This window comes from Arvicanthis niloticus, chromosome 5 (assembly GCF_011762505.2).
Source record: "Arvicanthis niloticus isolate mArvNil1 chromosome 5, mArvNil1.pat.X, whole genome shotgun sequence".
NCBI lineage: Eukaryota > Metazoa > Chordata > Mammalia > Rodentia > Muridae > Arvicanthis > Arvicanthis niloticus.
In genome coordinates this window covers 35,916,848-35,939,796 of record NC_047662.1, presented here as the reverse complement: position 1 = coordinate 35,939,796, position 22,949 = coordinate 35,916,848, and the positions used below count along the sequence as shown (strand labels likewise).

General features: G+C 47.7%; 2 protein-coding genes across 5 annotated transcripts in view; one reads left to right on the top strand and one right to left on the bottom strand.

Moving 5' to 3' along the window:
• Armh1 (armadillo like helical domain containing 1) overlaps positions 1 to 7,362 on the bottom strand; it is a 40,611-nt gene extending 33,249 nt beyond the window's left edge. For both annotated transcript variants that reach the window (XM_076934362.1, XM_076934363.1), the window contains exon 1: positions 7,216 to 7,362. The gene's annotated coding sequence lies outside the window, so the exon portion shown is untranslated. The remainder of the gene's footprint in view (positions 1 to 7,215) is intronic.
• A 93-nt stretch (positions 7,363 to 7,455) lies between these two features.
• Positions 7,456 to 22,949, top strand: Tmem53 (transmembrane protein 53). 3 transcript variants are annotated; one of them, XM_034502713.2, is made up of 3 exons: positions 7,456 to 7,598; positions 20,157 to 20,272; positions 22,257 to 22,949. In XM_034502713.2, the coding sequence occupies exons 1-3, from the start codon at positions 7,538 to 7,540 to the stop codon at positions 22,908 to 22,910; spliced, it is 831 nt and encodes a 276-aa protein (XP_034358604.1). In that variant the 5' UTR covers positions 7,456 to 7,537; the 3' UTR covers positions 22,911 to 22,949. The 3 variants fall into 3 exon arrangements, with proteins under 3 accessions (XP_034358604.1, XP_076790479.1, XP_076790480.1); XM_076934364.1 differs by lacking the exon at positions 20,157 to 20,272 and having other exon boundaries at positions 7,460 to 7,598; XM_076934365.1 differs by lacking the exons at positions 7,456 to 7,598; positions 20,157 to 20,272 and adding an exon at positions 20,659 to 20,779.

The window sequence follows — 22,949 nt, the reverse complement described above, 5'->3', positions numbered from 1 at the left end:
TTCTCTCCCTCCCTCCTTCCTTCCTTTCTTCCTTTCTTGTTTCCTTTCAAGACAGGGTTCCTCTGTATAACCCCTGGCTGGCCTGAAACTTACTACATAGATCAGGCTGGCCTTAAACTCACAGAGATCCCCCTGCCTCTGCCTCTTGAGTGCTCGACTAAAGGTCATGTTACTATGCATGGCCTTGACTTTGTTTTGGAAATCCCTTAATTTCCGAAGCTGCTTTGTAGTGGAGCTGGGTTTGAGTCCTAGCACCTATATGGTGTCTCACACACAGCCTTCTGTAACTCCAGTTCCAAGGGATCCACCACTCTCTTCTGGTCTCCACTGGCAGCAGGCATACAGCTGTGCACAGATAGACATGTGGGCAAAATAGGCAAGATGAGAGGTGGGGGCAGCTCAGGAACCAGTCCTGTAATCTGGCAAAAAATGCTCAGGGCATCAAGGGGAAGATGGAAGCAGAAATACCTCTCAGGAAGAAACAACAGAACCCAGTGACTAATGGCTGTGGAGGATGTGACCACACAGGTTCACTGGGAATGAAGGGCCCCAAAATGTCCCCAACCCATCCCTCCGTTTTTTTTTTTTTTTCTTCAGTGCTGGGGAATAGAACCTAGGGCCATTTACATGGTAGGCAAACGCTATACCACTGAGATATACTCTGTGTATCTCTGGCTGGTCTCAAACTACTATGCAGCCAAGGATGACCCTTAACATGCGCACACACCATACACACATAAGCAATAATAATAAAAAACAAATTTTAAAAAAGGTCACTACCTGGGGGGGCTGGAGAGGTGGCTCAGTGGTAAAAGAGCACTGGCTGCTCTTCCAAAGGAGCCAGGTTCAATTCCCAGCGCCCACATGGCAGCTCACAACTGTCTGTAACTCCACTCCAGAGTATTTAGCATTCATACAGACATGCACGTAGGCAATACATCAATGCACATAAAAAGGCTCCCTGCCTAATCTTATCTCCAGGCACTTCCATAAGCCCAGACCCCAAGCTTTCAATCTCCCAGGCCCTTCCAGAGGGCTCTCAGTGCTGCCCTGACAGCAGGAGTGGCCAGTTTCCTTTTTGTCCTTTGACAAAACCCCAGGGTCACTTTAGGGCACTCGCTTCTGTGGCCCTTCTTCTGACAGCCTTCTCTTTCCTTGTGCTGTCAAAACAAACCCTCTCACTGGATGCCGAGCTCACGGACAGGGTTGGTTTCCCTATCACGGCGCCCTGGGGCGGGTGGCATAAAATAGATGTTTAATAAATGCCTGCCACTGGTGAGAAACCACCCAGCTCTTGTTTTGATGTTCATATTCGAATGTCCATGATATGTAGGTACATAAAGTGACCGCCTTCTCAAAGCTGCCATGTGCAGAGTGGCGGAAGCTCCATCCAAGGAGGCCGGCATGAGTTCTATGAGGCATTTTACAGCCATGACAGGGACGGCGATGTCAGCAGGAGTGTCATCTTTGGAAACTAAGGACAGGGGTTTGGTGCCATGAACGGTCAGTTAAATTGTAATTGGAGAGAGCTGTTCTTCTGAAAACCATAATGCTCCTTAGTTGAAGCCAAATGGCATCCAAGAAGGGGAGAAAAATTTTTTGAAAGGTCCAAGAAATGATTTCCAATTTGGTGCTCACAAGCAGAGGCTCTAGTGATCAGCAGAAATGAGGAGCAAACAAATTAGCACTAATGGAGAATGGCTTTTGGAAGAGGGGATTTAATTTATAGTCAGCCGATCATGGCATGCAGCGGGCAATAAAAGGCAGCTTCACCAGCTTGATCAGAACTGGGGCTCGCACGGAATGCCAGAGAAAAATGTCCGGCACCATCATGCTCAGTGGAATCTCTGTAAGCCGAGCCAATTACAATTGCCATTATTTCACCTTGGAGAGGAAACGGTGTGAAAAACCATAGCACATGAAATTAATATCCAGATTAGAAACCTTCGTCCAAATTGTCTGTGGCCTTCTCACCTTGGCAAAGTCTTCCACAAGAATGGCCAGCATGCTCTGTCTTCTGTCCAGAACGGACCCTTTGAGCACCTCTTCATCGTCAGAGCTGATTAATAAGTGGAGTCTTAGCTGCAAATCACTCTACAGTGGCCAGAAGAACGGTCCTTCAAGCAAGCGAACCAAAATCATGAAATTTCAAAACTCCAGCCCACGCTAAGCGAGAGCTTCTTAGCAACACTCAACAGGAATGTTCACCAATTAAGAGAAGCCAGGCATGGAAACCCAGCCTGGGAGAGTGAAGCAGGGGAACAACCATAACTTCAAGGCTACTCTGGGCTATGTAGCAAGTACCAGGCCATCTGATCAGGACAAATATAGCAAGATCCTGTCCCAAGAAAAACCAAACCAAGCCAAAGAAATAAATAAAAAACAAACAAAAGAGCTCAGTACGTCTTGTTATTAGATAAAGTTTCCCAGGCAGTCCCCCTGCCAATTCGTTTCCCCAAATTCAGAATAAAATACATCTATAAAAGCAAGAAAGCTCCAAGCCATGGGTTATCTGCCTGCCTCACTCCCCCAGGTCCCCTCACAGATAAGGTCATCTGCTCCTGTTCCTGGGGGTTTCACAAGGCAGAATCAGACAAGGCCTTCTCCGTGGAGTCTTGATTCCTCACTCTCATGAACTATGATGTGGTGGCATACATCATTGATCCCAGCACTCAGGAGGCAGAGGCAGGCAGATCTCTGTGAATTCAAGGCCAGCCTGGGCTACACTGTGAGTTCTCAGGACAGCCAGGGCTATACATGAAAAACCTGTCTCAAAACAAAACAAAACACAAAGCAAAACAAAAAATAGTGCCACTCTCTGGTGACCAAGCATTCAACTATATGAGCCTATAGGGGCCATTCTTATTCAAGCTCCTACATTCCACTCCCTGGCCCTCATAGGCTGCAGCCGTATCACAGCACAAAAATGCATTCAGTCCAACTTCAAAAGTCCCCGTAGTCTACCACAGTCTCAACCCTGCTTAAAAGTCTAAAGTTCAAAGTCTCTTCTGAGATTCTAGGCACTCTCTTAACTATAAACCCTATAAAACCAAAATCAAACGGCAGATCACATACTTCCAACATATGGTGGCACAGGATATACATTACCATTCTAAAAGGGAGGAAGGGAAACACGGTGAGGAAATACTGGACCAAAGCAAGACCAAAAACCAGCTGGGCAAACTCTAAACTCCGCATAGCCATGTCTGATGTCTAAGCACTCTTCAGATCTCCAACTCCATTCAGCTTTGCTGACTGCAACATACTCCTCTCTCTTGAGCTGGTTCTACACTCTGTTGGCAGTTCTCCCCGGTGCATACCCCACGACTCTGGCATTTCCAACATCTTGGGTCTCCAACAAAATCTGGGCTTTGCTCTCCTAGTTTCATGCAATGGTCCCTCTGGGTCTCCACGTAGGGACTACCCTGATACATACCTGACTTTCTTTACCCATGGAGGGAGATGCCACAACCCCTTTCTTGTACCCTGGATTGTAAAGTCTGAATCATGTTCCTGAAGCTGCCAAGCTCTGTTGCCAGCTAGGGCTAGAACACTGGTGTAGACGTACATTTTTGCAACCTACTCTTAGTAAACATCCAATCCCTCCTCACTACCCTGGAGGTAGTGGAAGAGAAAAGATATTAGGATATGGGGCAAGTGGAGCTGTTTAGAAATGATTCTTTGGAGCAAATCCCAACTGGGTTGTCAGGAAATCGCAGTTCAGTTCACAGGTCAGCAGTGGCAGCTCGATCCACTCGCAAACACTTCACAGATACACCAGCAGTCCAGTTCAGTAGTGTTGGGATAGCAGCATCGGTGGCATGACCTAGCAGGAACAGCCAGGCCTCAGCTGAATCAGCACGAGCCAGCAGGAGGGATTAGGACCATCAGGGACACCAGGAATTCTTGGCTGTGTCTCTCTCAATGAATCGAAGATCAGCAAAGAGACGAGACCAAGAAGCATTGCAGAACTAGCTCTATAAGCAAGCCCCTCTCACCGCCTGTTGAGTCCGATTTATACTCCCTCCAAACATCATGCATCCTCCACAGGTCATGCCTCAATCATACGTCTTGCCTCAGCATGTGAGTCTATCTTAGCAAAACTCCACGTAAGTCTGTATCAGCTGACAGCACTCTGCCAATCAGCCTAAGTCTGTGGAAGCAGCAAGAAGCAGCCAGCACTCCACCAGAAGTTTTTTGGTGCATTTTTCTCTATGGAGTCTCAACAAATGGAGCTCAACTACCCAAGGTAAAGAGCAATACGTGTGTTGTTAGTGAAGAATCCTTCATCTTCTCACGTGCTTGCTTTAGCAGAACATCCTTTCACCCGTGTCTGCTTCAGCAAAACATTTGTTCACGTGTGTTTGCCTCAAAAAAAAAAAGAGACCATCCAACACAACTGACTCCCCAAAGAACCATTAGGTTTCCTCTTCACACAGGCCCCTTGTTCAAGTACACTCACATCAGCTTTCTGGTTTTGATGGTTTCCTTCACTGCTTACCCTTTCCTGAAATTCTTTTTCACAAGTGGGAAACTTTGCTGGGCGAAGTCTTTCCTGAAGTCACCACTCCCTTTATTCTGATAAGCATCCGATTTTCCTTTGGTTTTTAAAGATCTCTGTGGCACTGGACTTAGCTGCATCACACTGCCTGGTGCTCCCCCATCACACTGCCTGGTGCTCCCCCATCACACTGCCTGGTGCTCCCCCATCACACTGCCTGGTGCTCTTCCCTTCTCCAGTTGTACATTTTGTATTTTTCCTGCTTAGTTTGTTCCCTTTCATTATAGATCTGTCATGTGACACACTCTCTACGAGGCTGCCTTGAAATCTCCTCTGTCAACACCATTAATCCAAAACTCCTCGGTTTAGCCTTGGGCAATATTTGGGGGAGACAAGGGCAGAAAGCAGCTACATTCTTTGCCAAAATATCGCAAGAATGGTCTCTAGGCCACACATAATATTCTCCTCCTTATTATTAATATTGATATTAATAATTCTCTGAAAGCTCTTGAACTGGGCCAGCGTGATCTCCATTGCTCTCAGCACCGCTGTCTTCCAAACTCCCGTTAGTGAGGACCATTAATGCCAGCTTAAAGTCCTCAACTGCTTTCCTAATCGGAAATCCCAAAGTCCACAATCCACCCATACACAGCACGGCCAGGTCCGCACAGCACGGCCAGGTCCGCACAGCAATGCTCTGCTTCTTGGTCCCAGTTTCTGTCTTAGTCAATGTTTTATTGCTGTGAAGAGACACCATGACCACAGCAACCTTTATAAAAGAAATAATTTACTTGGGGCTGGCTTATAATTTCAGAGTTTATCCATTATGATGATTGTGGGTGGTGAGACCCGGTGCTGGGGAGGTAGCTGAGAGTTCAACATCCAGATCCCACCACACTAGGTACCCTTATCTCTCTCCACCTTTTAAAACAAATACTTATTTATTTATTTATTTATTTATTTTTGGTTTTTCAAGACAGGGTTTCTCTGTGTAGCCCTGGCTGCCCTGGAACTCACTCTGTAGACCAGGCTGGCCTTGAACTCTGCCTGCCTCTGCCTCCCAAGTGCTGGGATTAAAGGCGTGCGCCACCACCGCCCGGTGTACATTCATTTTTTAAAATATTTATGGGGCTGGAGAGATGGCTCAGCTCTTAAGAGCATTGGCTGTTCTTCTACAGGTCATGAGTTCAATTCCCAGCAACAGATGGCTCACAACCATCTGTATTGGGATCTAATGCCCCTATCTGGTGTGTCTGAAGACAGCAACATCGTACTCACATACATAAAATAAGTCTTTAAGAAGCATCACTATTGTTACTGTGTGGATGATGATGTATTTGTGAGAGTGGGTATGTGTGTGGCACAGTACAAGAGGGTCAAAGGTTAATGGTGTGGAGTTGGCTTTCCCCTCCCTCCTTCATGTGACTTCAGGGATGCAGTGCAGGTCACCAGGCTTCCTCAGGAAGCCTCTTTAGCCACTGAGCTATCTCACCATCAATTACCATTTTTTGAAGGCTTTTCCACTGATCTTTTTCTGGATCTTGCTTATTTGGGCAAAGTGACTGGCCAGCAAGTCTCCGGGATCTGCCTGACTCTGCCTCCCCAATTCTGGGCCACCACCCCTTGCAGCTTTTATGTGGGTCCTGGGGGTCTAAGTTGATTCCTATGCTAGTTCAGGACACATTTTACTGGCTGATCAGTTACTCCGTAATGGTTTAAAGTGAGATTTCCCACTGTTTGGGGTCATACTCTTTCACTTACTCCATATCCCTAGTGATTTTTATCTTTTACCTCTTTGCTGGAGCTCTCTCATCCAAACAAAAGCTTATACCTTCTAGCGGTTGCCAATGAATGACAAAATGACTTGCCTTGCAAGTATTCTATCTCCTTTTTTTTCCCTTTTAAGACAAGTCTCAGTCTCACATAGCATAGGTTAGCCTGGAACTCATTATGTAGCTGAGGATGACCTTGAAGCACTGAGACTCCTGGCCCTACCTCTCAAATGCTGAGATTACAGGGGCACACCACCATGCTGTCACCTCCCACCCACCTCTCAAGCCACTGACTCTTTTGTTCACTGAAATGGCACTTGCAAAGGTTGCTAACAACTTCCTTGTTTGTAAATCCAGTCCCATCATTGAGATTTTATTTACCTTACTAATCAACAGCCCTCAATACTTTCCTCGCTAGGTTCTATCTTCTACACACCATACACAACACATTCCCCATAACTCAAAAAGCTTCTTTTTCTGTTTTTTCAAGACAGAGTTTCTCTGTGTAGCCCTGGCTGTTCTGGAGCTCGATCAGGCTGGTCTTGAACTCAGAGATTCACCTGCCTCTGCCTCCTGAGTGCTGGAGTTAAAGGCATGTGCCACTATGCCCAGCTCAGTAAATATTTACTAAATGTAAGACAGCTGTACTTGTCTATGCTACTTGGACTCACACATGAAAGGGCATGTCTTAAATCATTACCTGAAGACCCCTTCCCACCCAGGTAACCAGTCTCAACCCACAGGTTTGGCAGGACCGGTTGGCACGCGCTGCCTTACGCTGTTTCGTTCGTTTTTCTGCCTCCAGCCTGGGAACTGCGGCTGACGATGGAGGTAGATGTAGTTAGAGGTGCAAGTTCAAGTTCTCTACCAGGTACCAGAAGACAAAGTTCTGAGATGCCCTCTGCAGACCCATAATACTTCAACTCTCCCACCGACTCTTACCTTCACAGGAGGGTGGGAACACTCCAAGAGCACTGCCCCACTGACCAATACTTGATCCAAGATCAAGTGAGTCAGCCAATTGCTGGGGCCCAAAGACAGTAGGGGCGGGGCGCGGTTGCTAGGGCCGGGCTAGTGGGAGCGGGCAGAGGCGCGAAGCGACTCGGTGGTTGCTAGGCAGGGAGGTCACAGAGTGCGGCTCGGGGATTGGGCAACGCTGGCCGTGGGCGTGGAGGGGGCGTGTCCCGGCGGCGTCCGGGCCCCGGCGAGGTGAAACTGCGGGAGTTCCGGCGGGAGGCCCGTGCTGACGGCCCGCAACTTCACCATGGCCTCGGCCGAGCTGGATTACAGCATCGAGATTCCGGATCAGCCCTGCTGGAGCCAGAGTACGGAGGGGGTTTGGGGAGGTGGCCTAACAGCGATGCTCCGCCCGCCCTGCCGTCCCGCCCTCCCTCGGCCCGCCCACTTCGGGGGGTCCTGCAGGGCTGGCTAGAGCTTGCGGGACGCGCAGAGCCCCGCCCCCACGCCCCGCCCCCAGTCGCCTGAGGGTCTTTCTGTTCCGTGCCAGTTTCTCAAGGCTTGTGTTCTGTTTCCCTTTGTAGCTGGAGGCCCCTCGAGGTTCATTCTAATTCTTTTGTTTTGGATCGGGCTTCCCACTTCTCGCCATTCATCTGCAAGTGTGGCTGGGCCCACCCTTTATTTCTGCAGACTGATTGGATTCCTGGGGGAGCCTCTGGTCCTCAGAAAAGCCCAGGGATTCAGCAAGCCTAGTCCTGCCCTTCACCGCTCACCTTGGCAGTGGTTAACAGAACGGTCTGTTAGGCTGGGTCGAACTCTGTTGAAATCCTATCACTTCAGTAATTGGATGACCTCCGGCAAACTTTCAACCTTGAGTTTTAGTTTTCCCAGAGCAAAAATGAGAAAAAATTTCTGGTTGCACAACTGAGATTATTTGTGTAAAGGATTTGGCATGAGTCCTGATGGAAGTGAGCTTAGTAGTTGGCATTTAAAATTGACGTTTCTTTCCCCTCCTACGGCCACATCATTAAAAAAGATGTGTGGGTGGCCTCATAAGATTAGTAGCTTGTAGCCGGGCAGTGGTGGCGCACGCCTTTAATCCCAGCACTTGGGAGGCAGAGGCAGGCGGATTTCTGAGTTCGAGGCCAGCCTGGTCTACAAAGTTCCAGGACAGCCAGGGCTACACAGAGAAATCCTGTCTCAAAAAACAACAACAAAAAAGAAAGAAAGAAAGAAGATTAGTAGCTTGTAAAGTGGTGTAAGTTGATGTGAGGGACCAAAGAATGGAAGGTTGTCCCTTTTGGAAGCTGGGGCAGAGAAGGCTTGGAGTACAGGTCGGTCTCTGCTTCTGCTCTTTGCTCTGTTTCCAGTCCACTGCCCAGCACGTGTCCAGCTCACCATAAAGCTTAGCTAGGGGGCGATTCTTTCAAAAACCTTCCCGGGCTCCCCCACCTCCACCCCACTGTGTGTTCCTTGCTTGGAGTCTAGAATGGGGCAGCAGCTTCTCAAAGCAGGAAGGGCTGTCACTATTTGTTTCTCCCTAGAGAATGGATCACTGGACTTATAGATGTGAAAGGACTTTTGAAGAATTTTGACAATAGCATTAGATGAAGTCAGTTACTATTTCTGTCCTTGTAGAGCCATAAGCTGCAAAGGGCTGCTTCTCCCTTCTGCATGGCCAGAAGGGTCGGGATTCTCTCTCTCCCAGAGTGGGTCTAGACCGTCTTATTTATTTATTTATTTATTTATTTATTTATTTAGGCAGGGCTTGGGGATTGAACGCAGGGCTTCATGCGTGCTAAGGCAAATGTTTTACCACTATGTCATACTCAGCCCTCATTAACTTTTATTACACATTTATTTATTTGTGTGTGTGCGTGCATACCATAGTGTTTGTGCACAGGTCAGAGGACAGTTGGTAGCAGTTGGTTCTCTTTTCTACTGGGTGTGCTGGAGTGCTAACTCAGGTCCTGTGGTTTGTCAGTACGAGATTTTTCCCTGCTGAACCATCTTTCCAGCTCAGCCCTTCCTTTTATGACAGTTGTCTTAGCTGGCCTTGAACTTACTCTGTAGCCCAAATGAGCTTGAAATTACAAATATTCTTTAATCTTTGCCAGTAGCTAACATTCCAGGCACGGGCCATTGGAACTGTCTTTGCCTGTTTTTGTTATTATTATATTATTATTTTATTATTATTGAGATAGGGTATATCTATGTAGTTCTGGCTGTCTTGGAACTTGCTCTGTAGACGAGGCTGACCTAAAACTCACAGAGAATTATTCTTGAATCTTTCTAAGTTATGTATTTCTCCTGTGTCAGATAGAAATAATAATAACAACCCTCTAAAATCATAAAGCTAGGGCAGGTGCTGGATGTGTGAGCCTAGAACTGAGTGGATGCTCTCTCCATGTGTCTCCTCCCCAGTGCAAAGCGTTGTTGCTTTAGGGGGCTGGGCTTAGAACCAGAAGGTATCCGAGGGGCCCCTTTACCCTGCAGGATGCTTTCTCCCAGACACCTGGGCCTGTGGGAGACATTGTTAGAAAGCACTTCCTATTCTTGAGTCTCATCGGCCTCACATCCCTTCTGCTCAGTTCAGCTTTTGCTGTGTCCCTGCCTTGGGCTAGTTGTTGGCACCTCAAGTGATTCATGTTCAGAGAGCAGTGGTTTTCTGAAGGGAGGGCATGTGGAAGCAGGTGGTCGACAATTATGTGGATACTAACTAGAAAGTAAGCCTTCTTTCTCTCTAAGGGACAGCTTTCCTGCCTCCTGGAAGCTTTCCTCCAAGAGGAAGTACCTCCAGGGCTCACAGTGTTTCCTCGGCTTTCCTCTCATGGTGCATGCCCTAGGCCTAAGCCAGAGGTCATGGAATGTTTCCCTAACCCTAACCCTAACCCTAACTTTAACCCTAACAGGTGCACTGTGGGCTCTGAAACCTCTGGCTTCTCCTCTGCAGATTGGCCTGGCTATACAGAATGACTGTCCTGGAAGGCTCTGGGCAGAGATTGCCCTTCCTTTGTGGTTACTGTTTAGTGAGGAACTGTGTAGAACCATCAGCCATATTTAGTTTTGGGAATTGCCTCCCTCCCAATAGGAAATCGAAACCACAGAGCCAAGTTCTGCAGTGAGTTGACAGCAGGGTAAGCAGCCAGTGAGGTGTTGGCTGCAGTAATTTGGAGCCCTTAGCTTTGTAGGCAGGCTGGGTAGACTGTCTTCCCACACCCCACTGACCCTACAAAATTCATAGAGAATCTGAAGGCAGGGATCTCCTCTGAGTTAACAAGGAGGCCTCAAGGCTTCACCACAGGTGACTTGAGGGGTTTCAGACTTTATTGGGGGCCTTCTCTTTTGTCTGCCGCTGGCGAGGGTATATCTTTAAGCTCAGGAAGTTATTGCTGGCACCAGGAAGCAGTGCTGGGGCCCCCACCATCATGAGGGGCCTGTGTTTCAGGAATGAGCTTCCAGGGGCTGACAGGCCCCTGGTAAACAGCAGAGAGTGCCCAAGGAAAGGCACTGGAGGAGAACTAAAGAGAGAGGGGCTGCGGAGGGCAGGAAGCCTAAGAGAGGCTGTGGTGAGCTCTGGATAGTGGAGAGTCAAGAGGTAGCCAGGAATAGAGGCATAGCATAGAGGATTGCAAGTTCAAGGTTAGTCTGAGCATAACTCTGATTCAAAAGAAGAAGGGAGGAGGAAGGAAGGAAGGAAGGAAGGAAGGAAAGGAGGGAGGGAGGGAGGGAGGGAGGGAGGGAGGGAGGAAGAAATGATAGAAGGGACAGTTAACATTTGTTTCTCTTCTTATCTGTAGACCCCAAAGGCTGCTGCGACTGTCACCTTCTTCCAGAGTGTTCTGTTCACTTATTTAAAAACCACTGACCATAGCCAGGTGTGGCGGCGCACACCTTTAATCCTGGTGCTCGGGAGGCAGAGGCAGGCAGATCTCTGACTTAGAGGCCAGCCTGGTTTACAGAACAAGTTCCAGGATAGCCAGGGCTACATAGAGAAACCCTGACTCAAAAACACCAAAAAGCAAAACAAAACAACACAAGACTGAACACTTCATGTATTTCCCGTCCTCTTTGTGCAGGGGCCACGCCGATCTTCTCTGTGACCAGTCCAATTTCAGGGTGTTGTTGACACACAGATTTTATTTATTTTTGAACTCTGTACCTTTTCTTTTCATCAGTTAACAAGCCAGTTAAAATCTCTTCCCAGCTGGGTGGTGGTGGTGCATGCCTTTAATCCCTGTGCACTCAGCAGGCAGAAGCTTGTGCATCTCTTTGAGTTCGAGGCCAGTCTGGTCTACAAAGTAAGTTCTAGGACACAGAGAAACCCTGTCTCAAAGAAAACAACCCCCAACTCCAAAAGAGAAAACAAAACAAAACAAAACAAAACAAAACAAAATCTCCTCTTCCCAAGGACCTGCTGCATGCCTGTATCTGTTCCAGGCCTTGCATTTGAAGTCTGGGCCCAGTGTGCTTGTCACGATTGTCATCTTCCACTGTGACCATGCTGGGCCCCATCCTCATGCCAGCCCTCTGGGACCCCCTTTCACGGTGTTTTCAATCTTCACTGTCACCCTGGGAGGAGGGGTACCCTTAGTTGAGTTTCACAGCTGAGAGATGGACGTAGGGAGGGTGTGAGGGAGTCTGCTCCTGGTATCACTCTCCTGCCTGGGAGCCTCGCCCCAGAGCTTGTGAAGGTGAACCTGAGGAAGGACTGCAAGAATACCGAGCCACAGCCAAGGCTGCACACAGAGAAAGGGTGTCTGCTGAAGCATTTTTATTATAGCCTCAACCTGGGAACAACATCATCCAATAATAGGAGATTGGTCACCATAAAGTATGAAAACATTCTACAGCTACTCTGCAGCCACAGAAAATAATGGTGTGAAAATATATAAGCTGACAGGGAGAGATGGTAATGGTATTTTGCAGAGCAGAAGAAAGCTGGCAACAAGGAGTGTGGTTCCCATTTGTTAGAGAGTCATTTTCTGCTCTTTCTACAGTGGGCGTGTAACAAGGGGATAATCATTTCCCTTACTGATCTCTCTGAACCAGTGCACTGCTGCGCCTTCTGCCGTCATGATCTTGCTGAGTTTTTTTTTTTTTTCAGCGTTAGTCCCATTTCACAGATGGAGGAACTGGAAAGTAAAGGACTGTGCTGCCTTAGGTCTGTTTCACAGTCACAGAGAGATGTGGACAGACATATAGCTTCATATGGTGTAGCTGGGATGCAATTCTACTGTGTTATTTCAGAATCTAAATTTAAAATAATTTGGATTAAATACAGGAGCAGCAAGACTCTAGAAAGGATTTCTGAGGAGTAGGGGAATCAGGGAATCATTTTCTTGCTTGCAGTTATGATCACATGGGTTCCTTGTGTTTTGCTTCCAGCTTCCCATTAAAAACAGCCAGTGTCAGGTGAGCCTTTTCTTTGTCTTTGCTTCCTGCCCCTGGGATATATACAATCTAATTTATGCCTTAGTTTATGACTTGAACTGCTTGCTGTACAGCAGATGTGTTTGTAATTCTTGTGTTTCTAGTGTCCTGTTATTCCTTGACAGATGACAGGCAGCCTGGAGATTGAGTTACTTTGTAGCATGCTCAAGAAGTGTCAGGGTAGAAAAGAATATGTCTTCATTCCCAAGGCTTCTGGGTATACTTGAGCACTCTGCCTTGGGGGCTTTGATGGACCCACCTTCCCTATTGTCGTTTTGAAATGGTATTGTAACATTCCTCAAGAAATTGATACCCTCTGCTTTGAAATCGTTTTTATTTTGACAGTATTCCAGGGTCTTACACAGGATAGGCAAGTTCTACTTCTGACCACCCCAGCCCCATATTTGTTTTAGAAAATGGGTTTAAAATGTCATAGACAAAAATAACTGTAAGCCAGCTGTGGTGTACAGCAAGGTGTTCTCAAGTGTCCCACAAGTCCAAAGCTGTGAGACCCTGCCTCAAAAAACAAATCACTTCTAATTCAGAAGTATTTACCATTAATATTTGATGGTTTTGCCATGTACAAAATGGTCATATATACATTTAAAGGATATTCTTTTGTGATAGTACTTTACAGTTTGGTTTTTCTGTTATATTTTTTAAAATGATATTGAGATGTAATTTACATATCATAAAATTCATCTTTTTAAAATGTACAATTTATTGTTTTTTTAGTATAGTCACATAATTGTGAAAACATCGGTAGGATCCAAATTCTAGAAATGTTCACACTGGAAAAGAAATTAGGCTCCCTGCCCCTCCTCCTAGCTGTTGTCAGCTCCTTTCACTTAGCATGGTGTTTTTAAGGCTCATCTATACTACAGGATGGATAGCCCTTCATTCATTATGACTGAATAATATTCCATTGTATGGATACATTCACAGACTACTATGAAAATTGAAATCCAAGTTTCTGTGTGGACCGTTGTTTTCAGTTCCTATCTTAATTGAGAGTGAATCATCGGGTCACAAGTAACTCAATGATTAATTTTTGTTGTTTTGAGATAGAGTCTTTTTTTTTTTTCCATGAAACTCGGGCAGAGTCTTTGTCTTAGTTAGGGTTACTTTCGCTGTGATGAACACCATGACCGAAGCAATATGGGGAGGAAAGTGTTGATTTGGCTTGTGCTTCCACATCACACTGTTCATCACTGAAGAAAGGACAGGAACTAAAACAGGACAGGTTCCCGGAGGCAGGAGCTGATACAGATGCCCTGGAGCGTGCTGCTTACTGGCTTGCTCCTCATAGCTTGCCCAGCCTGGTTTCCTACAGAACCCACAATCGCCAGCCCATGGATGGCACCACCCACAATAGCCTGGGCTGGACCCTGTTCCACTGATCACTAATTGAGAAAATTCCTTACAGCTGGATCTTATGGAGGCATTTTCTCACCTGAGGTTCTCTCTTTGAGATGAATCTAGCTTGGGTCAAGTTGACATATAAAACTAGCCATCACTAGTTTGCGCTGTGCATGCCAGGCCGACTTAAAATATGCTTGGCAGCCCAGGTTGTACTTGAACTCACAGGTCTCATGTGTCTACCTGGAAACCGCTGCGGTTATAGTATGTTTCAGTTCTGGGAGGAACCGCCAAGCTGTTGTCTAAATTGTACTAATGTACTAGTTTCCCTTTCTACAGGACCGCATGGGGTTTGCGATTCTCTCTTTGTTTCAAGCTCTTCTCCTAAGCATATGGTGGTGTTTCATTGTAGCTTTGACTTTCATTTCCCTAACGACCATGAAGTTAAACGACTTTCCATGTACTCATGACCAGTGGAGAAAAGGGCTTACTTACTACAGGAGCAGGATGATCTGAGGACGCCGCACACGCACACACGCGCGCACACACACACACGCACGCACGCACGCACGCACGCACGCACGCGCGCGCGTCCTTTAACTCCAACACGGGAGGAGGGATAGGCGAGGGGGAGAGGCTGTGGAGACAGAAGGATCAGTGGGGATCGCTGGCTGCGTTCCAGGTTCACTGAGAGGCCCTGCCTCAAAGGAATAAGGTGGCAAGTGACAGAACTCTTGATGTCCTTTTCCGGCTTCCATATGTGTGTATGGGTTCCCATGCCCATACAAGTGTGCGTACCACATGAACATATACCATAATCACACACACACACACAGAGAGAGAGAGAGAGAGAGGCACGCGCGCACGAGCACACACACACACACACACACACACACACACGCACACACACGCACTCTCGAGCACACACACACACAATTGGGTTGTTTTGTTTTTAGATTGTAAAACTTTAAAAGCATGTTGAGTACAAGTACCATATCAAAGGTGTGGTTTATAGTCTATGGGTCCCCCCCCCCCCCAATCTCTCTTCTTTCTTTCTTGGAAAATGTCTTTTAAATTATAAACTTTGGGCTTGGAGAGATGGACTAGAGATTAAGAACACTTGTTGCTCGTGCAGAAGCCCCAGTTTCTGTATCTGCCGCCCATCTGGAGTTCACAGTCCCCTGTAATTGGAGTTCCAGGGAATCCAGTGCCTCCTTCTGCCCTCTAAGCTCCAGGCACACACATGGGGCACACATGTAAAATAAAAATAAGTAAGTGAAAGTACAGACTGAGATTCGAGCTCGCCTGTTTCGTGGGTTGACTGTGCCTTTGCTGCTACAGCCCAAAACTGTTGCTTAGTTATGGTCATGGAGATGTGCTCCTCTCTCTAAAAAAATATTTTACTCAATGTGTATTGGTGTTTTGCCTACGTTTGTCTGCATCACTTGTGCGCCTGGCACCCACAGAGGTCAGAAGAGGGCATTGGATCCCCTGGAACTGGAGTTAAAGACGGCTGTGATCTACTATGTGGTGCTGGGAATCGAACCCAGGTCCTTTAAGTGTGCTTAACCGCAGAGCTATCTCTCCAGCCCTGATATTTATAGTTTTAATTCTTTTATTTGAGACAGAGTTTCACTATGGAGCTCTGGCTGGTCTCAAATTGGGTCTTCTGGAAGAGCAGACAGTGCTCTTAATCACCTAGCCAATTCTCCAGCCCCGAGTTTTAATTCTTATACTGAGGTCTGTGACCTACTGAAGCTTCACATGCCACCACTCCCAGCCTGTGACTGTCACTTCCTCTCATTTTTGTTTTCCCACTGCCCTTGTTCAGGCCTCCGCTAGCTCTCCCTTGCAGTAGCAGCCTGGCTTCTCCAGCAAAGCTGTCAGTGCAGTCAGAGGACAGCATGGGGAGGTTGGGAGCACCAGGCTAGTCTGATGGCTGGAGTGGGCTAGTCTGATGGCTGGAGTGGGCTAGTCTGATGGCTGGAGTGGGCTAGTCTGATGGCTGGAGTGGGTTAGTCTGATGGCTGGAGTGGGCTAGTCTGATGACTGGAGTGGGCATGTGATAATCTAACAGTTGAACTCCCGTCTGCGCCAGCCATGGCGCTGTCCACTGGGCGTGTGGTGCTAAACTCAGTAGATGCCATTTCCTGCGTTGCAGAACCTGCTGGTTAAGGGGAGAGAGATAAGCATTAAACAAACAGTTGTTTAAGTCTAGAGTAGTCAGTAACAAATTGGATCACGCCCGTTCCAGGATTTTCATTCACTCTTCATTCTATGAAATCAAACCCTAACTGAGTGGAATTAGCTCCCAGTCCCATTCTTGGCTGCTCTTCTGCCCATTGCTCTCCGTCTCCTCCAGGGTCCCAGTCTAAGGACTGTCTACTGTGGCCCAGATGGCTATCACAACCTTGCCCTGCCCATGTTCTCTGTCCAGCCTGCATACCCCCACTAGTTTTGAGGCCACTGTAGTGAACATGACTTCCTCTGGCAGACCTTTCTTGGTCACTATCACTTTCCAAGCCATATTTCAAAATAATAATAATAATAAAACCTTTATAGAATTTTCAGGTATAGACTCCAAAGGGAAAAATAGGCGTAACAGTTCATAGTAAAAGGCTTGCCTAACATGCACATGGAGCTGGGTTCCGTTCACAGCACTGCAAAGAAGCTAAGCTAATGTTAACTGCACAGGGCAGTGTGCATCCCTTCCCCCGCCCACCTCCACCCATGAAGAGCACATTGGATACAGGAGCTGGAGAGTAGAGAGACATGTTCTTCCTCTTTTGAGCAGAAGGGTGGGAGTTCTTAGGCTCTTGGAGTTTGCAACATGCCCAGGGCACTGATGTCTTTATAGAGATAAATATCTTGAGAATCACCCTGCCAAGGGAGCTAATAGATGTCCCACCCCAGAGCTGAGCAGAGCCACACACCCCTGTGTTGGAAGGACAGTCCGGAAGCTCTGCAGAACCTGCTCAAATCTTTGTTTAGAAATGCCCTTTCTGTGCTTCTGAGGGGCAAGGCCATGAAATCCAGTGGCTTGACCTTGGAGATTCATCTGTGGGAAAAGGTAGCAGTTGGTTTAACCCAGGAGCCTGGAGTGGCCCGAGCTTGGAGGTGGACAAGATTGGGCTGGTCCCTACCCTACCCACGTAGTTCAGATCCTCAAGTGCTGCCCTGGCAGAAGATAGAGGGGTGCAGGGATAAGAATGGCTGTGGCTGACTGGAGGCACCTGAGATAGTGGAGCCTGAGAAGGATGGCAGGTGTCAGCAAGGGACTGAGGGTCTGGCAGCTTCTGTTCCATCTGGCCTAGAGCCCTGCGGGTGCAGGCAGTTAATCTCTGAAGGCCAGAGTCACCGCTTCTGGAGAGCAGGAACATTGAACTTTTCAATCACATTAATTTCCACAGGAAATTGTTGTCTTCCTTTTGTCCAAAGGTTAGTGATTTATATTTACCATCTTCTTAACTAGCCTTGAAATTTACTGTTGCTAGGTCACCACCAGCATCAATAAATTACAGGTGTCGGCTGAGCATAGCCAAGTGGCTTGGTCCTTGAAAAGGTACATAACCAGCCCCTTTTAAAGGTTGGCTGTCTAGCTAGCTACAGTCCTTGTGCAAATGCCCCACAGAGGGGGTGTCACCTTCCTTGCTGGGGAAATGAGGTTGGTGGGAGACGGTTTTAGGGAGGTCTCATCACACATGCATGGTGCAGGCAGCTGACTTGTGCTCTAAGTTCATCACTGAAGGAGGCATGCTTCCGGCTATGGACAGGGCTGACCCTGGAGGCACTCAGGGTGTGGAGCAGCGGTCACACAGCATACCTGCCTATGGTGTTACAGGGTTAAACTTCCATAAATATAGGCTGCAGTGTTTTCTTGGCAGATCAGAGGAGGAGTGGCCAGAGCCAGGCAGCCCCCTGTCTCTGCTTCTGTGGTTTTACCCAGTTCTTGTGTGTGTGTGTGTGTGTGTGTGTGTGTGTATTAATATATATAATATATATGTGTACACACACACATATATATATATTATATAATATATATATTAAAGGGGGCAGGTGTCTCATGTACCTCAGGCTGACTTTAAACCTTGACTTTACTCTCTAGCTGAGGACAACCTTGAACTTCTGATCCTCCTGCGGCCACCTCCAGAGAACTAGGACTGTCTAGGTGTGCAGCACCATGCTTAGTTTATGCTATGTGACCCTCTGGATCTAACCCAGGACCCTGAGCATGCTAGGCAAGCAGTCTGTCAACCGAGCTACGCCCTAAGCCCTTCCTGTGCCCACTTAAGATCGCTCCCCTCCATCTGTTCTAAGATGAGGACAGAGACTAACAAACTCCTTCTGTAGAGACAGTAATAGTTTAGGCTTTTGTGAGCCAGCGATCTCTTTTATAGCCAGTCATCTGTGCGATTTCATCTGAAGGTAGCCATAGACAATGGATAACTGGGTAGGAACGGCTACATGCTCATGTAAATATTATTTTGAGACAGGGCAAAGGCTAGTCTCAAACTCACTTCCAATTCACTTCCCAAGTGCTGACATCAGACATGGGCGGCCTGCTGGGTGTATCGAGCTGGGGATGGAAGCCACGCAGTTTACACACACTAGGCCAGCGCTCTGCTATCTATGCTCTATTCCCTGTTCCCTAACAAGACTCTGTGTGTACGCGTGTGTGTGTTTGTGTGTGTGTGTGCACGTGTGTGCACATGTATGTTTTTCCACATGCACGCTCATGTTAGAGACTGAACCCACAGCTTTATTCATGCTAGACAAGGTGTTTGCCACTGATCTACAGTTCCAGACATTAGAGACTGTTTGTAAATTTATAGGTATTTATTTTTTTAGATAGGGTTCTAGGCCATCTAGGACTATAGTAAGACCTTGTCTCAAAAAAGGGGGGTGGGTGGGGTGGGAGGAGGAAGTAAAAGCCTGAGCTTGAGGTAGCTCAGTGACAGAGCTCTGTGGGGCCCTCAGTTTGATCCCTAGCAATATAAAAACAAAACAAAACAAAATGAAAGCTATTCTGGAACTGGAAAGGAGCTCACGGGCAATGCTGTTGGAGCATGAGGACCTGAGTTCTTATCCCCAGTACCTCATCAACATTGGGCAGGGTGAACACAGTGGTAATCCCAGGGTCAGGGAGAGACAAAGACGGCTGGATCGCCAGCCATGAGCTCCAAGTCTACTGAAAGACTCTTTCCACAAACTAGGTTGAGAGTGATTGCGAAAGAAACTCAGGTTGACCTCTAGCTTCCACAGTGCACGTGCACATCACATGGGCAAGCACATACTCCATACACACATGGCATCACATGGACAAGCACATACACCATATATACATGGCGTCACATGGACAAGCACATACACCATACATACATGACATACATGGACAAGCTTATACTCCATACACACATGACATCACATGGGCAAGCATATACACCATATACACATGACATCACATGGGCAAGCACATACACCATACACACATGACATCACATGGACAAGCTCATACTCCATACACACATGACATCACATGGACAAGCTCATATACCATACACACATGACATCACATGGGCAAGCACATACACCATACACACATGACATCACATGGACAAGCTCATACTCCATACACACATGCATCATGTTAGCTCATAGACCATAGAAAAACAGTGGGTTGGCGAGATGGCTCAGTGGGTTAAGATATTTGCTGGTTTGATCCCCAGGATTCATGGTAGGAGGAGGTCCAGCTCTGACAGATTGTCCTCTGACCGCCAGACATACACACCTCGGCACTCATGTCTCTTCCCATACAAAGAAATAAATGTAATTTTTACAAATGAAAGAAAATCAAACTGATTTAGCCCATAGATCATGGTTCCCCTGGCTGAAAGGTGAATTGTCTAGAAAGGGCATTCACTTTATTGTCTTGAGATTTGAGTTACTAAAATATGGTGTCCTCATGTGGGTTTATCCAGCAATGTTATGCTCCCTCCTCAGAGGCCTAGGAAAAGGCAGTTGGCTGGAAGGATGGAGCCACATGGAGACTGGAGTCAGTTCTCTGCCTACAGCTCTAGATTAGCCAGAACCCCCAGTGCTGCCTCTGGTGTTGATGGTTCTCATCTATGTTTCAGAGAACAGCCAAGGTGGGAAGGAGGCCGGGAAGCAACAGCCTGTGGTGATTCTCTTGGGCTGGGGTGGCTGCAGGGACAAGAACCTGGCCAAGTACAGTGCCATCTACCACAAAAGGGTGAGTACTGCGGGCAAGTGCTTGCCCAGGGTGCGGGCCTCTGCTAACCTGAGCTGTTTTGTCGGGACTTTAAGCTTGGTTGCTTCACCTTTGGTCTGGAACAAAGGTTGGCCACTTCTAAGGCAGCCCTAGAGCCGGAGCCATGCAAAGATGGCTATGAGGGAGACAGTGGGCTCATGGGACTTTGGTTATGTGAGCAGAGGGTGTGAGGAATAAAGTGGGGCGGGGGGTGTCGCAGGGATGACAGAGGTGCTGAGGGCAGGGACAGCCTCAGGGAAGGGTTGCCTTACTCTTGGCAACAAGAAGGAGGACACAAAGAAAAAAAAAGCTTCCCAGTCGAAAACTCTATTTTTCTTAAATTAACGCCAGCCTGTTCTACCATCTAGAGGTTGCCTCTGCTTACGCTGTAAGGAGCGCGTCCATCTAGGTTTCCTCTGCGTACCTTTTGTTGAAAAAGATCGTTACTGTGTGCTGCCTGCTGTTTGTAGGCCATGAACTCCACCTCATGTTAGTAAGTTTTCATTGCATACCGTGTACAGTCCATGTCCAGATTCCCAAGTCACACGTCCCCAAAGCATCTTATATAGCTGATATGTCCAAGCCCAGAGTCCAATCGGGGTCACACACTGCGGCTAATTCTTTCGTCCCTCAAACCTCTCTATCCTTTCTTGAGATTTAAAGGTCTTACTTTTGGCTTACTGAGGAGACAGAGCTGTAAGGGAGTACATGTAAGAGCATAATCCTGCCTGCTGAGAGGGTGGGGGAAAGGCTAACAGCCTCTCTCAGGTGTTAGCATTTGGGAGTGTGGGTGGCCTTCAGCAACCCCCTCCAGAGTATTCAGTGCTTCCGTGGCTGGAAGCTCAGGGGTCTCCGAGAGCTGTGCCCACAGGTCTCCCCTTGCTCCTGTCAGGTAGTGGCTTTGTCACTTGAGATACATTTGTTTTTAAACTTCTACCATAACCTTTTGAGGTGGGTGTCATCCCAGCTATAGATGGGGGCGCAGACAGAGAAAGAGGAAGTAAATTACTCTTTGCCCAGACAGTTAATAAGTGGCAGGGCCAGGAATTAAGCCCAGACCTGTCTGACCCCAGAGCCTGCCCAACTCAAATGCTCCTGACAGAGAGGCTGTTTGTCTCTAGAACATATTAATAGGAGGGATTGAGATCCAGACAGGGTGGTATCTGCTGCCTTTTCTAACTGGCCTTCAAGGGAAGCTGGCCAGAGGTATAAAGGTTCACTTGAGCCAGGCAGTAAGGGGTTTGGAAGTTGAAAGTGCTTGGGCCTAGATTTTAGGATTTAAGAACAATATTTTCTGTATTTTCAATATTTTGTATTTCTTTCATTGTTTTGTTTCTGTCCCTGTCTGTTTATCTGTATCTCTTTCTCTTTCTGGTTTAGAATTTCAAGTTGAGTGTGAGGAGTGGTTCTAAGTCCGGGAGTCAAATATAATCAAGGGTCAGACCCTCAAATTCAGACAGTATGGATTCTGTTTTCAGGGCCCTGCGACAGGGAAAGGAGACAGGACTGCGATGCAGAGCTGACTCACTAGCACCCTCTGGTGGTCAAATCTGGGACCTGCATGCCATCTCTCGATCTCTTGGGGATGCGTGCCTACTTGTGTCTAGGAAGAGCAAGGCACTGTAGCTGCAGCATGATGTAGCCAAGCCCCAAGGCCTTAACTATGCAAGGTCTGGAGTGGTGTTAGCTAGGAAGACAGCCACAGAGAAAACTAGACTGAAGATACTTTCTTCTGGTTGAATCAGATGTCTCCAAAGCACGTTCTCAGCTCCAGGATTCAAATACCACCCCAGGCTGAAGAGGCATGGACAGCATGAAGCCCGGGGTATTCAGAAACAGGCCTTGAGTGTACTTCCACTTCTGGGAGACACCTACACCTGCAGCTGGCAAAGCTAGCTACAGCAGAACCCTGAGGAAATTAGAGTTACTGGGCTCCTTTGGCTAACCTGTGCTCTTGTCTCTCCAGGGCTGCATTGTGATCCGATACACAGCCCCCTGGCACATGGTCTTCTTCTCCGAGTCTTTGGGCATCCCCTCACTTCGTGTGATGGCCCAGAAGCTGCTTGAGCTCCTCTTTGACTATGAGATTGAGCGGGAACCTCTGCTCTTCCATGTCTTCAGCAATGCCGGTGTCATGCTCTACCGCTATGTCCTGGAGCTCCTACAGACCCATCAGCGCTTCCGCCATTTGCATGTGGTGGGCACCATCTTTGACAGTGGTCCTGGTGATAGCAACCTGTTAGGGGCCCTGAGGGCCCTGGCAACCATCCTGGAGCGCCGACCTGTCGTGCTGCGCCTGTTGCTCCTGGCAGCGTTCGCCCTGGTGGTGGTCCTGTTCCACTTTCTGCTTGCTCCATTCACTGCCCTCTTCCACACCCACTTCTACGACAGGCTGCAGGACTCAGGCTCCTGCTGGCCTGAGCTCTACCTCTACTCTAGAGCTGATAAGGTGGTTTCAGCCAGGGATGTGGAACGTATGGTAGAGGCACGCCTGGCTCGCCAGGTCATGGTGCGCGGAGTGGACTTTGTGTCATCTGCGCATGTCAGCCACCTCCGAGACTATCCTACTTACTATACAAGTCTGTGTGTTGACTTCATGCATAATTGTGTCCAGTGCTGAGGTCCTGCTCCAGAAATAAACGCCGACATCTCCCTTCAA

Excerpts from the sequence above, each read along its gene's own strand:
- Tmem53 (XM_034502713.2), top strand. The coding sequence starts at position 7,538 with ATGGCCTCGGCCGAGCTGGATTACAGCATCGAGATTCCGGATCAGCCC. Across the intron at positions 7,599-20,156 it reads TCAGCCCTGCTGGAGCCAGA|AGAACAGCCAAGGTGGGAAG; the intron begins GTACGGAGGGGG and ends TCTATGTTTCAG. Across the intron at positions 20,273-22,256 it reads GTGCCATCTACCACAAAAGG|GGCTGCATTGTGATCCGATA; the intron begins GTGAGTACTGCG and ends TTGTCTCTCCAG.